Source organism: Aptenodytes patagonicus, chromosome 1 (genome assembly GCF_965638725.1).
Source record: "Aptenodytes patagonicus chromosome 1, bAptPat1.pri.cur, whole genome shotgun sequence".
NCBI classification, from domain to species: Eukaryota; Metazoa; Chordata; class Aves; order Sphenisciformes; family Spheniscidae; genus Aptenodytes; species Aptenodytes patagonicus.
In genome coordinates, this window is record NC_134949.1 from 34,526,628 (window position 1) to 34,542,299 (window position 15,672).

The 15,672-nt window shown below is 38.6% G+C and overlaps 1 protein-coding gene across 1 annotated transcript in view; it reads left to right on the forward strand.

Moving 5' to 3' along the window:
* Positions 1-568: 568 nt before the first annotated feature.
* The window catches only part of ARID2 (AT-rich interaction domain 2), a 109,894-nt gene continuing 94,790 nt past the window's right edge, over positions 569-15,672 (forward strand). Inside the window, exons 1-3 of the mRNA XM_076331753.1 lie at positions 569-1,177; positions 1,338-1,431; positions 2,564-2,661. Of these exons, the coding sequence (XP_076187868.1) occupies positions 1,086-1,177; positions 1,338-1,431; positions 2,564-2,661 (284 nt within the window). The 5' untranslated portion in view covers positions 569-1,085. The remainder of the gene's footprint in view (positions 1,178-1,337; positions 1,432-2,563; positions 2,662-15,672) is intronic.

Genomic DNA, 15,672 nt, shown 5'->3' on the forward strand with positions numbered 1-15,672 from the left:
CAGGCCGGGGGACTCGGAAAGTTTTTCAAAAGTCCAAATCCACCAGTGCCCCCTTCAGTTGTTGTTTTCTCTCCCCTTGAACTCAGGGCGTTGAGGTTTAGTCCAATTAAAAAATTCGGCCCCGCTTTCCAAATCCACCTTTCCTGCCCTCCCCCCCCCCCCCCCCCCCCCCGCGCCGTCAGCCAGCGGAGGGAGGCCGATCGGTGCGAGCCTGGCGAGGGAGGGCCCTTTCCCCGGCCCCTAGCCCCGGAACAACCGGTAGTAGCCGTTTTTTTCCTCCCCTCTTCTCCTTCTCCCTCGCCTCTTTCCGCCCGGCTTTGTGTGAAGTTTGCGGCACATTGCAGATGAGCCCTTAGCGGCGAGAGGAGCCTATTGTTCCCCGCCAGGAACTGCTTGCTGGGGCTGTGCTGGCTTTTGCCTTTAGAGCTGCCTTCTGCAGTACCGGGACCGGCCTCCGGGGTCCGCTGTGTTGCGCTCTCGTCCAGGCAGAAGCACGGCGGCCTCAGATCTTTTTGTCTGAGAGAGAAGAGAAGTGAATCCCGCTGCCGCCGCCACCGCCGCCGCCGCCGCTGCCGTAGCTGTACAGTGTGTGTGTGTGAGAGAGCGAGCGAGGGAGCGAGCGAGGGAGAGGGAGATCGCATGGAGCCGCGGCTGTAACACACACACACACTGTCAATACCTCACTCCGGCTCCCCCCCCACCCCACCACAACAGTAACCCAATTCATTGTGTGATCCAGCAGCACCATGTTGAGTCTCATGTGCAGGCTGGATCGGTTGGGTTTGTGGTGCTGAGAGAGGCAGCAGCAGCGGGAGGAGGAATTACTGAGAGGTGCCCCTCTCCCTCCCTGTCTCTTTGCCTGTGTGTTGTGTGGAGACAGGACTCGCAATTACCACACTCTCTGGGCTCCCTTATTCCTTTTAAACTTTTTTTTAAACAAGCCCCTCTCCATGGCTGATCCCCGGCCGAGCACGGGCACCTGGGTCTCTTAAAGACAAGGAGGAGCCGGGGATTGTTGTTGTTGTCGGCCGTTTTTTTTTTTTAAATTGGATTTTTTTTTTACGAGAACCTTTTTTAATACAAAAATGGCAAATTCGACGGGTAAAAACCACGCAGACCAGCGGAGAAAGGGACTCGCTTTCCTGGACGAGCTGCGGCAGTTTCACCACAGCAGAGGGTGAGGAAAATGGGGAGATGGAACGGGAGGGGGGGAGGCTTTTAAACCGACCAGATCCAACTTCCAGCCCCTTCCCTGAAGGACACGGCAGCCCTAGCGAGGGGAGAAAAGGGGGCAGAGCTGACAAGTTGTGGTGTTTTGTGTGTATCTCCTTTGGCAGGTCTCCTTTTAAGAAGATCCCCGTGGTGGGTGGGAAGGAGCTGGATCTTCACGCTCTCTACACCAGAGTCACCACTTTAGGCGGATTTGGGAAGGTGAGTGGAAGTTTTAATTTGGGTTTCCCTCCCACTAACCTCTTCCCAAAAGTCTCCTCTGACCCCCGGGGGCGGCGGGGGGAGCCGGGGTGGCCGGGAACCGTCCTATTTAAAGCCGGTTAGAGAAGGTGGGGGGTGGAAGAAGGAAGCGAGCAGACAGGCAGGCAGGTTGGTGGCTTGGCCTTGTCGGTGGAGCGATGAAGGGGGATCCGGGGGTACAGCGTACACCCCGCCCGTGCCTCCTCCGCCGGAGCCCCTCGCCCCTGCCCCCCTTCCCCGAGAGAAGGCGAGGAGGGAGCAGAGAGCTTCGGTCGGCGAGAGGCAGTTTCTTTCGCTTGTGGTGGCAGCTCTGTGTGTGTGTCTCTCTCTCACAGAGGGAGAGACAGAGAGGAGAGAGTCTGAGTGCAGTTTTAGTGCAACTCAAAATTAGCGGGCATGTTTAACATCGATAATCGGCACGGAGCATGGGCTAGGAAACGATCCTCGCAGCCGGGGGGGGCCGGGCGCTGCCCTCCGAGCCCTTCCCGGAGAAAAATAACAAAAGGGGCACCCAAGACGGTGTGTAATCAAATAGCCATCTTTAGGCTTCAAGGCTAGGGACAGAAATGTAGGCCTCAAAAGAAAGGCCTCTCTGTGTCTGTGGATCTGTCTTGGGGGGACCCCCCGGGACGGCGCCCCCGCGCCCCGGAGGCCAGGGGGCGCCCCCGCCAAGACTTCCCTGCATTATTTTAAACTTCTTTGGGTTTTTAACGGACCGCGTTAGGATTTAAAAGGGGGCGACAGAGGGACTCCCGATTGGTTATTGTCCAGGCAGTAAAAACAAAAACAAACAAACCCCAAAACAATACAAACCCTCCGGCCGTCCCCCCCGTCCTCCCCGAAAAAAATAATGTATGCATTAAAAAATAAATAAAGTAAAATACCGGTGAGAAGCGGGATTATTCCCGAAGGGGAAATACTACCGACTGTCAGTAAAATATATAGTCCTAAATCCCATATACATTTGTGTTTATTTCTTTTTATATATTTATCTATTTGCTTCATGGCAGCTTGTGTTTCTTTGTGATGTTCGCCGTCAACGACATGTTTATGTGTACGTTGTGTATCTCGGCCTGTGTGTTGTTTTTGACAGGTATCAGAGAAGAATCAGTGGGGAGAAATTGTAGAGGAGTTTAACTTTCCCAGAAGTTGTTCTAACGCTGCCTTCGCTTTAAAACAGTATTACCTGCGGTGAGTGCTATCAAGCTGTTGCAGTAGTATTTTTGAGTGTGGGATTATATTTGGTTTTCAGTGTGTGCGATAATAAAAATATCCCTACTCTTTAAAAATGCTATAAAATAAAGCAGAAAGGACTTGTAATTCCTTACTGGTCTAGTGCAGTGATCAGTTAAAGGTAATTCTGTTTTGTAGTTATTTTATTTGTATTTTACATCTGCAAGCCTTAAACTTTGAAGGGATCCCAAGTATATAAACAATATATGTCAGAGCCATTTTTATGGATTGTTTTAGAACGACAGTACTAAAGGACTGTTATTAAGAGATCAGGTTATTGTAGTTACAGAAACTTAGCTTAATTTTTGGAGCACTGAAATGTGTTGATATATGTAAACTTGTTTACTGCTCAGTGGGGTCAGACATTGAATGAAAATGCATCTGCAGGAAGGTAGACTGCTTTGGATAAATTATATTGTTATCAGTTACTAGCAGCATACATTATTTTTTATTTTAGAGTACAAAGAGCTAAATATTTTTTCTGTTACTTGAAAAATAGTAGATTTCTGCAGTTTTCAAAACTAAGATTACATTCCTTGAAATGATACAGGTTATTTTTTGTGATCAGATTATTTTTTAATGTAGCATGGAGTTCATATTGAATATTTTAAATTATTGGTGGTACTGTTCAGTTACTAGATGACTTTTTTAGAAAAAATATTTTTTGTTAACTTTTGGTGACTATTCTTTGTGTGAAAGATTTTAAAATTATTGTGTGTATAGTGGTTTTAGGTGCTGTATATAGACTATATATTTATATTTCATTTAGAATAAAGTTTTATGTATGTTGGTTAAGGAATGTAATTTTCTGTTTCTGAATTGTATAAATGATATTTTTCATTGCAATTAATGATAATATAGATGTGCAATATGTACAAAAGATGTATGGGCTTTTGGACTTTTGTTTTGGTGATCTGAGTACACACAAGCTTTATCTGTCTCTAGTTTGGCCTTCTGAATTAGGAAATGCAGTAATTGTACAGGTGCACTTTCTATTGGTTGTCCTAGATTGACTTCCAGCTTGAAGCTGTAGAGTTCATAGCACAGTGGAGCAGTTATTGAGTTACAATGATGTCTGGAAAACCTTAGTCAGATATCTGTAGTTACTGAATTTTTCTTTTTTTGGTGGTGACATATGATTGCTTTAAGATCCAGACTAAGAAAAGAAATTACCATTGTTAATAGCTGTAGCAAAGTTTATGATTGCTAGCAGGCCTAGGAGTGAAGTGGGAAGCTCACTTTAGGATGTCCTTCTCTGTTTGGTTGGTTTTTTGTTTTGTTTTTGGTTTTTTTTCTTTTCTCCTCCTCTACTACATAGTATTGAGATAGTGTTGCTGAAGATTTGTCGGATCATAGAAAGCAGTTTTTTGCTTTTTGAGTTTTTCTGTTGGACCATGTAGTCTATTACTTGACTGGATTTTACATATAATTTGCAAAATGATAGTTTTTTTGTTTTTTACCCTTTCCTTTTTATTTCCATATTTTGTAAGTGTTTAAATGGCCTAACTTTTTGCAGTAGAAGGTTGTATGTCATTTGTGTTTTTATCTGTATTTTCAAGGCATTTACATGCTTTGACAGTTAACACAATTAATGTTAATTTAGCCTTCTAATGACTTAATTTTTAATGAGATACTACTTTTTAATTTAGAATCAGACATACGAAAGTGTTATTTTTATTATTAGCATGCTGGTATTGACATTGTTTAAAATACAGTTGCTGAAAATATATATAAATGATTACATACAAATAACAAAGGTTATTTATTTGGAATTTAGAAAAAAAGTTGATAAGCAGTTAAAATGAAGAATCTTTAAGAATGTCTGTTTTATCATAATTCCTGTGATTTACTTAGGCCATTCTGAAATAAACTGTCAAGGTTGTTGGTTTTGGGACGGATTGGTTTTTAGTGGTTGTTTTGTTTTTTGGTGGGTTTTTTTGTTTTTGGTTTTTCTAAATTACTGCTTTAGTCACTGTTGCTTCTCACATAATCTAAGTTTGATGTGAACTGTTTCCCAGCTGAGTTCACCTCCTTACATGTGCAGTAATAAGACAGTATATACACATGTATCTCTGCTAGGTTAATGTTTGTTTAGCTTTAACCTAGAAGGTTTAGGGGGGGGGATTTGGTTATAGGAAAAGAAAAAAATGCTTTAATGATAAATTTGTAAAAAGGGTCTTGTTTATTTGTGTTGAAGAACATAACCTGAGGTTTCTTATGGGGCTAGATTTTCATGAACTGCTGAGCAATTACCCTTGGAAAAAAAAATGTTCCTCTTGAGTCTCAAGTATGACTATAATCTTGGCCTCACTATTGTAATGACTTTGCAAACAAAGCCAAACAAATTGAGGCCTATCAACTTTTATATACATTTTTATCCAATCGTATGTTGTGTGTCCTGTAAAGTGAGGGATCTGCATGGCGGATGGGACCCTGTTGAATTCAGAGGGATTCAGTGGTGTGCACCTACATGAATACATTTGCAGGTTTGGATTTGTGATGGTTTGTGACGAAAGTTGCTTCTTTCTATGAAACATCTGGCATACCATGTTTGCTGAGATAAGATCTCAAGCTACATGGACCACTTGCTCATTTTGCTGTGTTATCTCTAATAATGCTGTCATTTTGACTTAAAATTACTGTGTAAATAATTTAGAAAGTTGAATTATTTGTGTGACGTCAGTGGTCCTGTTGGCTTGATCAAACCGAATGTTTTGCAAAACCGTCATCGGGTTATGGTTTTTCTAGGCAGTTGTGAGGTGTGTCTTTTTTGTTTAGATAACTTTTTCATTTTGACTGTTGTGGAATTTTGCTGGGTGTCTTTGGGAATGTATGTTACACTTCATTAAAGATGTGAATTGTTTAAACTTCTGATATAATTCTGATAGGCTTTAAGATAGGTGACACTTGAATACATGATAGACAATCCTATCTATCCCTTCTCCCTTGCACTGCCCTCTTTTTTCTTTCACTGGAAAAAGTTAGTTATAATAGGTCTGAACCATTCAAACTTTGTGCCTGTGTTGCTTTGAGCTGTCTGACAGGTGAAGTAATTTATGCACTGTGGTTCTTAGTGAGCAGTCAAAAGCCACAGTGCCGATAACCATTGATAGACTGTACTTGTTAATGTAGTTCTGTAAGTCTCTACAGCATCAGAGAGTGTAATTCCCTTGGACGTAGTGCAAATTAGATGTTTCATCTCAACTGAGGTGAATTAGTAAAACATTTTCTAAATGCTTCTCCAAAGATTATTTTATAATGTTAATGAAAATATTTTAACATGGGGTAATAAATGTAAACATCAGTAATGTGGCATGCTTTTACGTTTTTGTCAGTTGGTAAACATACAGTAGGTGAAAAGAAAGTTAACATGAAATATAGCCTGGTTTTTATGTTAATGGTTGATCAGGTTACAATCCTACAAAGAATTGGGCTGATGTGACCTCATGGGTTAGTATAAGGTTCTATTGGTTTTCATGTGAGCGTAAGTGATACATTTATTTCTGTTGTGGGTCTTCATCTATTCTTGGGGAGTGAGAGACCTTGTAAACTAAATGTGCAAATGAAGTATGTCTAACCAAATTAAAAATCAGTTTGCTTTTAAAAGGTATTTATCTGCATTAAGAGAGATTATGTGAAAGGACTAAGTGTAAGGTAAAATAAGTTTAAGTTTCAGTTCTGCAGAGAATTTCTGAAAGGTGGGAAGCAGGTGTGAATTGTAAGCTTCTGGTAAAGGCAGCAGAAATTAGTAAATACTAGTTAAAGGTGAATAAGAATTTGCTGTTGTAAATATTGGGGACGTAAGGGGAAGTGAAGTAGAGAGGAGAGAGGTCAGTTCATAAATGAGAAGTTGCATAAAGTTATTATAAAAACAAGTCATTATGCTGAATTTCCTGAAATTCCGTATATAGTAGGATGAAAAAGTGTGAGCAGTTAAAAATCAGGACCATATGAAATAGTTATTGACAGCAAATAGAGGGGGTTCTTGAAAGATTTGAAGATATTTATAAGTCATTTGATCTTCAAGATGCCACTAAGAAATTGAATAATAGTACTGATTTCTTTAAAAAAAAAAAAAAAGGGGGGGAGGGGGAGCATAAGCTGAAGAACTAGATAAATTTAAGGGATTCTGTTCCTAGTAAAATAATGAAAGAAATGTTAGGGAAACAATAATAAGCAGCCTAGAATTTTCCAAGCAAAATTACTTTAGAAGAGTTTTCTTTGTTATTCTTGCTCAGTGTTTAAAATTAGGATCTGATACTGCAACAGCATCTGCACACAGATCAGTGAGTATGGAGAAGTACAGGACTGGCTTGCTTGCCAGATCTGATTGCAGGTTCAAGGCCCCAGTCGATGGAAGAGAAAGTTGTAGCTGTAGTAATATTTTACATATTTTCTAAAATTCAAATACATCTCAATCTCTCATTAACAAATTATTTATGTATATGGATAGTCATCTGAATGAAAAATTGGTTGAAGGACCATAAACAAAAATAGAACAAAGTATAAAGAATAGATTTGGTGAGTCACAGCAGTTTTAGGTGCTAAAAGAGTAACATCAGTGCTTATATATGCACGTATTAATACAAGTTTAGGCTTTTTAGGCATATTTAGTGTCTGGATTGATTAACTTTACAAGAAGGTGAATAGTACACTTGCGACATTAGCAGACAGTGGTAATGGGAAGAGTTAAACACAAGTCAGGGCAGAAAAGAAAAGGTTATCTGAAGAAATTAAGCACATTGTTGGAAAATACAAATGAGATTTAGTTTGGAAAATGCAAGCTAAAACAGTTGAGGGACAGTAATCCAAAACAGGTATTCATTGTGAGGGAATAACCTGGAAAGCAGTATTGCTGAAAAAGGGATAGGAGTGATACCATGGGCCTGATAATCCTGTCAGTTGTGTGCACCCAACTCCCTTTCATATGAAAGGGATTTGTGCATGCTTCTGACAGGAAGAGCAGACCCCAATTTGCAATATGATATATAGACTTTGTAAAAATCAGAACGAGTTTAGGTTGCATCCACAGAGGCATTGAACAAGTGGGAGATGAGTTTTTGTATGAGATTGTATGACTGTATTTGGAGTACTGTTTTACTTTCAGAGCCTTTGCAACAGGTGGGGCAACTTAACAGAAGCTTAGAGAAGAGCAACAAAATGTTAAGAAGGCTGAAGAGACTAACTGATTTAAAAAAAGATTTGAGAAATAAATGTTTTGCTTGGCTAAATGAACATTTTGAGTGAGAAGGGGAAATGGTATCTTACAAGCATTTTGAAGGGCCTAAATACTTAAAAGGGAGATAATTTTAAATAAAATAAGAGGCTGTGTTAACATGTAAGTTGAGATGAAACCAAGGGGGAAAATTCAGAGCAGATAGCAGCACAAAAAACCCCAAGATATACCTGTATACCTTCTGAATAGTATGCCAAGCGGAGTAGGGGGGAAACCCACACCATGGGTCATTCAGAACTAGCCTGGTCTAATACATATGTATGTATGTACATATACATACACTAATACATTAGTGTATGTATACATACACTAATACATGTGCAATAGGTAATGAGCCAGGACTGGCAGAGGAATGGACCAGATGACCTTACAGGTTCTGTCCATCCTTGAATAACACTGTAATGAAGGCTTTCATCTTGCATAGCTACAGACTTCTATTGCAACGCTGCAGACTTCACCTGCAGAATCTGTTGCGCGTAATTTTGTCACAGATCCTGCAGTCATTGGCAAGACAGGAAACAAATACATGGATGGCATTTTTATGATTTCTTTTTAAAATTATTTGCCCCCCCCAAGATAAGAATTGTAATGCGTGTTTCAGTCAGACGTCTGAGGCCTTGCTTTTCAGTCTGAAGCGAAAATTTTACATAGTTGGAGGGGTAATATTGTTTTAGTTGTACTGTAATCATACAGTCAACATTCACAATCAAGACTAGTTACTGTTCATGCTATAAAGCTTTATTTAGGGGAATTAAGTATGTTGGTTGTTAAAATCTTAGAATTTCTCTCAATAGAAGTTATTTATTTGGATGGATGTTGTCTTGTCAGAGTTGCTGGGAATCTGCTCAAAAGAAAACAGAACTTTTATAATACAGAATTTGCATTAGGCCTCTTCTGAGGAGAGCAAGCAGCAGGTGAAAGGAAACATAGCTACCTTAAAATTGCTCTTTCTTAGAGTTATGTTGTGATACTAGTCACTGTGCAGATGAGTTTGGCCTCTATCAAAGTTTCTGAGCTTTTCCTTCAGAGGGTAAACTCTTTACTGCTGAAAAATGTAGTGAAAAATTAGTGTGATGAATGTTAACATATTTTCTCTTCCTGATTATTTTTCTGCAAGCTTTTTGTTAGAAATTACCTAAATCACTGCTGCTAAGCTGAAATATATTGGTTTATTCGGGGAGGGGTGAATGTTGTTCTTCAGTTTTAATACAGAATTTTGATTGTTTAACTTGAAAGCTTATCTAGACAGATGTCAGAACTAATAACCTACAAAGAGCAAGTTTCTGGCAACACTAGAGTAACTGTGGTGACTTTTAGGACCTACTGAATCTTATAATAATTGGTGGAAAGTTTACATGTTAAGACCATTTTCTAATCTTCAACTGAAACAGTATCAAAATTAATTTATGCTTTAAAATTATTCATAGCTGTGGTAATGTCTTAGGTTTGAATAAACGGTAAGCATATTACAACAAGATTAAGAATGCATATGGAATGCGAGGGTATTGCTTCTTTCCTTGTGAAGTGGAATAAGCCTGGGCTAAGAAAAGGAGTTTCAGACTTTTTTTTTTATTTTAGAGCTAATAGGCTTTAATTACTTTGTTTATTTGCAGTTAAACCTCAATAGATAAGACTTCCATACTCTTTTTGTCTTTCCTAACCCCTTCCCCACTTTCTCCAGTAATGAAATAGAGAAGTATAATTTGTTAAGTTTTACAGGTGAGGTACTAGAGGTACACAGAGGTTCACACTGTTACTCGGAGAGTGCATGTCAAATAGGAATGAAATCCAAATACAGTAAAGCCTGGTTTTTTTATAATGCTAGAACCCAGTTCCAACAGGCAAATTTCTTCTTCCTGAGCGTTAGTTAAACCATCCATAAAAGGGGGCTACTATGATCTACTACTATCTTAAAATTCCTCTTTAATCAATAGCTGAGGAAGCACTGTTTGAAAAATAAAACAGGATAATGTTATGTTCTGTGAATTGGAAAACTGAAAACTAAGTATGTAACAGATTACGAGAATGGATTGTTTGTGTTTTGTTTTGCTGTGTTTTGTTTTAAAATGCTTGTTCAGAGTGTCAGAGTGGTGTCTTGCAGTTTAAATGGGACTACTTGGAGTAACTGTAGTACCAGTCCACATTATTAGAAGATACATAGTTCACAGAGGGAATTGGGTATAGGCCAGAGATCCCATCACATGATCTTGTTTCTGGTTATCAGTGAGATACATATTTATTCCATGGCCTTAGTTAAATCATTTGCCATCTTTTTATTCATATTTATAAGGTAGGTATACTGATGTTTGTTTACCTATCTCACAGAGAAGTGTGAGACTGTAAGCTCTTTAATGCAGGGATTGTGTCTCTTCATGCTTCTATGTCATATCTTAAATATTTGAAAATGAATATAAATTAGGAATATATAAGGAAAATAAAACTATTCATAAGCTTGTTTGCCCTCTGCAGTGTTGAGAAGCAGAAAATATAGCATAGATGAGAGGAAGAACAATCTTTATTCCTTAGGGAATAAATAAACTTGGGATACCTAGGCAGAGAAATATTGGAACGGTTGAAAGAAAGAAGCTTATCTTAAGGAAGGATAATAAAACAGCAAGATGGTACCCAGAATAGTGAGCTTAGGCTTTGCCTGAGGTACTAGATTAGCGTGCTAGGTATCAGATCTAAAATACAGTCTCCTTGGAGCAACAAGTTCAAGTCTAAGCAGACCCGAATTGGATTTTCGGCAACAAGGTAGTGACACTGAGTTCTCTACTTTTTTTTCCTATCTTTAAACTGAATGTGCATGCATTATTTTAACTCCAGATAAATTGTAGCAAGCCAGCTATGCTGCAAGAGGGATTGCATACTATTATAATAGAGTGGAGTTCTGCTGAATGATGCACTGGAGCATGTTTGTCTGCAAGAGTGAACTGTGTTCATACTATTTTCCTTTTTTATTGGTGTGGGAGGAGCAACTGTTCCGATTAGTAGTCTTTTAGAATAATTTACAGTGTTACTTGTCAATCCATAGCTGCCTAAAATACATAAAATCCTGTAAAGTAAGGCAATCATTCTGATTCAGAGAGACCTTTTCTCTCACAATGTTTGCTGGACTTTTCATATGTTTGTTTGCTGAACTTTAGATGGGTCACACTTATGGCTGCATGCATTTCTCCATTGTTACGTGCTGTGACGTCTGCTGGTTGGCCTCTGCCTCCCAGTACAAAGGTTGCTATGCTTCCATGATAATCCACGTGTAGAGATTCTCAGCTCTGTAAATCACGAAATCATATGACTAACTTTGAGTAGCTCTGTTACAGTTCTTTGGAGAAGTGCTATAACAACGTGTATTACTGGGACATAATGTGTTGGGGTAACTTCATTTGGGATACAGCCCAGGGGCTTAATTAAGCTAAATGAAAATAGTTTACTTTGGGGGTAAATCTAGCATGTTCTGAGAATGTTAACAATAATTATGGCATAGGATAGGTGTAGAACTGTGTGAGGGGTTTAGTTTGTTTTTTTTTAAAAGTATATTTGTATTAAAAGAAAACTTGTGGAAATAAACTTAGGAACAGTTCTTCCCTTACATGGTTATTTTGCTCAGGAGTATCTGGGTTATAGTGACCTCGAATAAATTATGTAGAATCCAGGCAATGGCAGGTAAACAGTGCCATGTTACAGAATTCACATATGTCCTCTGTAATTTTGGGGAAGATAGTAGAGCTTTGAAACACTGGAGATTACAGAGCTGTTTCTTGGACACTTTTCTCTCCCCAGTACCATCTATGAAAACCTAGGAAAATTCACATTTCCAACAGTGTATGTTCATATAATGCTATGGTTGCACAGTAAATACCTGAAAAAATCAGGAATGACCTCATTTAAGTATGAATGCTCAACCTTAACTTTGTCTCTAGAGAATATTCTTCATAATAGAGCCTTGTGCTCTGTGTGGTAAATGGGAATAAATTCCATGGCGGTATTAATCTGTTGTATCACTGTGAGATACCTTTTTCCCCTCATATATATACACATAGTTCTGACTCATCATTCACCGTGGTAATTGATTAATCTCAATGATAGTTATTTCTAAGGAGGTTTTGAGTGTGTTTTCTGGGCATCCTTTCCCTGCTATCTTGGCTTCCATGGTGTTACCCATGTGGGCCAATTCAGAAATTCTTTCCTTCGCTTGTGGGCTGAGGGGGATTCACTGTTGCAATACTGCTTACCCTGGCTGCCTAGCTCACAGTTTTTTTTGTGTCTCGTTCTCTGCTAATCATCATCTTCTCAATCTTTGACTACAAGCTGGAATTCATCTCCTGTTCCTTGACCCCTTGATGTCTGCCCATTGACTGCACATGGAATATTTACTGTAATCAAATGAATTCCTAATTGTAAAGAAAATTGAAGGAAAGAAAAGGTATATGCAGGTAAAAGGGCAAGAGGACAAAGCACTAAATGTCAGGTGCCTAGCAACAGTAAAATACTGAATTTTACAGCAAAATGATAATAGATTCCATGGTACCTGAAAAAAATCTGCAGCTGTGGCCATGCAGAATTCACAGGATCCAGAGGAATATCTAAAGGGTATTTCACACACCTGAAAAATGTGCTTTCAGGTACTCTGCAGACCCAGTCAGGCATTGCAGCATTGGTGTGCATTTTGCTTGTTCTTTCAAGGTGATTTTTGTAACTCTAAGGTATAGAAATAAATTTTTTTTTTTAGTGAAAATTTTGTTTCTGAGCACAATTATGTGCAAAGGCTGACCCCTGTAGTGAATTACTGTGTTTAATTGGATTTGAAGAATATACAGGGCCTTAACTACTGTACAGCTTGGAATACCTTTAGTAAGCATTTTTTTTCAAATGCTTCGAAATACTTTATTTCCTTCAGACTTAGCTAAACTTGTTATCCTGTTTAACGCCACATGCTTCTCTGTTTATATAACATGAAGTTATTTATTAGGAAGATGTTACGTTAGTCAATGCATATGGAGTCATAGTAAAAGTGTAAAAGGTTAGAAAATCAAAATACAATACTTGGTGACAATGACTTCATCACATTCAGTATTGTTTCATTAGTATGTCCTATAGTCAATATGCTGTTATTACTGAAATACAGTTACATTCCTAGAAAGGTGTTTTTTGTCACAGATGAATACAAGATTTTTTTTCTACTTAGATTTTTATATTACCAGTACGCAAATACCATTTTTCTGTAGTAGCTTTCATTCTCCTAATAAGCAGTTTAATTGTATTTTAAACAGTTAGTCCAGCTGTTGAAGCAAGTGCTTCTTAAGTAAGATCAAAGAAAAAGGTGACTTAAAAATATTCTACTGTTCTGCATGTAACTGTGAACAAACACCCAGCTTCCCTAAATGTACTGATATATTTGTGTATGGGTATTTGTGTGCGATGCAGTTTAAAATGATGATTGTCCATAAATTTATGTGCGTGGTAGAAACCAAAAATACTCTGTTTGTTTTATGGTGACTTGGTGCTTCTGTAGGTCTGCTGTGTTTGTAGACTTTTGCCCATGTGGAATTCTCTCTAAATCTGCTTAGGGAGAATCCCATCCCTCTTCAGAGCTGGGCTGAAATCGGTGGCATCCTGTCTTAGTCCTTCAGTATGCTGGTAAAGGTCAGATGTGTAAGATGTGGACCATGTATATTAACGCAAATTGTGCCTGCTTTGTCAAGGAAAGAAACTAAAAAAGTTAAGTCCATAAAGATATATTCAAAACTTAAGATACTGAAATAGGTGTAAACAGAGTGTTCGTTTCTTTAGTTGTCCTCAGGAGATCTTTGCATGTAAGCAAAAGTTGCAGACTCAAGGTTTGGTGGTTGTTTTCTTTTGAAAGAGTTTATAAAAGCAACAGGGTTTGTTTTTCATATGAGTAAATTAATTTAAGCTTGCTTTTTTTTTGGGGGGAGGGGGCTGCCTGGTGATCTAACTAAGTAAGGAAAACAAAAAGCTGTTACCATTATTTCTTGTTTTCGGAAACTTATTAAAGATTTTACTCATTTTTATTATAATTTCACTGGTATAGTGTGATCTGTAGTATTGCTGACTTGAGCACTCACAACATCAAAATAAATACGATTAAAACCTTTTTTATATTGTGGAAATAATGGTGGAAAGTTATAGTGAAGTAGCCACAACATAAATCATAGTTATTTTATATACATATATATATATATTATATATAAATAACTATAACATAATCAATCAAATACGATTGTTCACATACCATATAACATACAGCAACAATATAAATGTACAGGATTGTTGATCTGATTGCCTTACTAGATGAAACTTTAAAGGGTGCATTGTACAGGATTCTGCTGTAGAAGGCCACCAGGTGGAAGTGACTCTCAGGGCTGTATCTTTTTCCTCAAGGCTTTTTTTGTTAAGATGGTATGTGTTTGCCATGGTTTGTGGCTTCAGAGACTTCATATATTTTTTGACTTGGCAGCTGCTCATCGGGAAGACGCACATCTCCTGACCAGGCAGCCAGTTGATCCAGCTGTGCAGTTTGGAGGCTCTAAGGTGCACGTGTACTGCTAAGTTGCTGGTGTGGCAGAAGACGCTCGTACTCCGAGTAGTCAGCTACCCAGCTGGGAGGCACATGCTAACTATGCCTCCACTTGGGCCAAATAACACAGGCTGCTTCTCAGTCACCTGTAGGCCAAAGAAGAGGGAAGACAAGGTGTTTGGAGGTATTTTAATGAGAGGGGGAGAGAAGACCATTTGAGCGTAGGTAGAATTGCAAAGGAAAGGAATGTGAATATAGAGTGAGCTGGGTGCATTCATGCATTGGGTGAGGAGGCGGGAATGTTGGTGGAGAGAACACCGTTTGGAAGGGTGGATGGGGTAGATACTGTAGAAGGAAAAGGAGGGGTTATGTAATCAAATGCTGATAAGTTAGTCTTTAATGGCCAACTCCCTCATTTAAATTGGTCACTGAATATTAACTGACTTGGGGCCCAGATGCTGGGTCGCTACTCAGTGAAGGTTGTCATTATTTGTAAAGTGCTGAGTGGTCTCTGACTTGAGTTGCACCATCTGCTTTCTACAGTGAGGTTCTGATTTACTGGTACAAACCTTCTAATGGTTCTTCTGCATCTTTGCTTGCCCTACCAGTGCTGCATGAACAGAATTAATTTCTGTTCTGTTAGTTTATATTTTTCATTAACACTGAATTTACCATTTTCATTTTGGTTTAAAAAATCTGTCATCATCACAATTACTGTTACTTTTATACTTAGATTAAAGTATCATAAAGGCATAAAATTGCATATAATCAAATAAAGGATTTTATCTCTTCCTTAAAGAGCTTGCAGGGAGAAAGATCTCATCTTGGAAAATATTTCTTCATGGGCATTGCTGCACTTAAGAAAGCTAAGAAGGTTACAGTTGTGGAACAGTAAGGGTTTCTTCAAATGCTGTTGTCACTTTGAGAAAATTAGTAATGTTTATGAATATTCTGTATGTTGATTATATAAGAAATGCGTAAATTTTATTATACATGTATATATATAGCATATACAAGACTGGATGTCAGCTTAAGTTTGGGCTAGGTTGCGTGGACTTTCTGTCCCACGTCTAATATTACATATATGTTAAGAATGAATTTTCAGCAAGAGAGGAAAAGATTTAATGGAGCAAACTTTCAAAAATTCTAAGAAAATTTTTTTATACCTACAAACACAAAGATTTAGAGACCA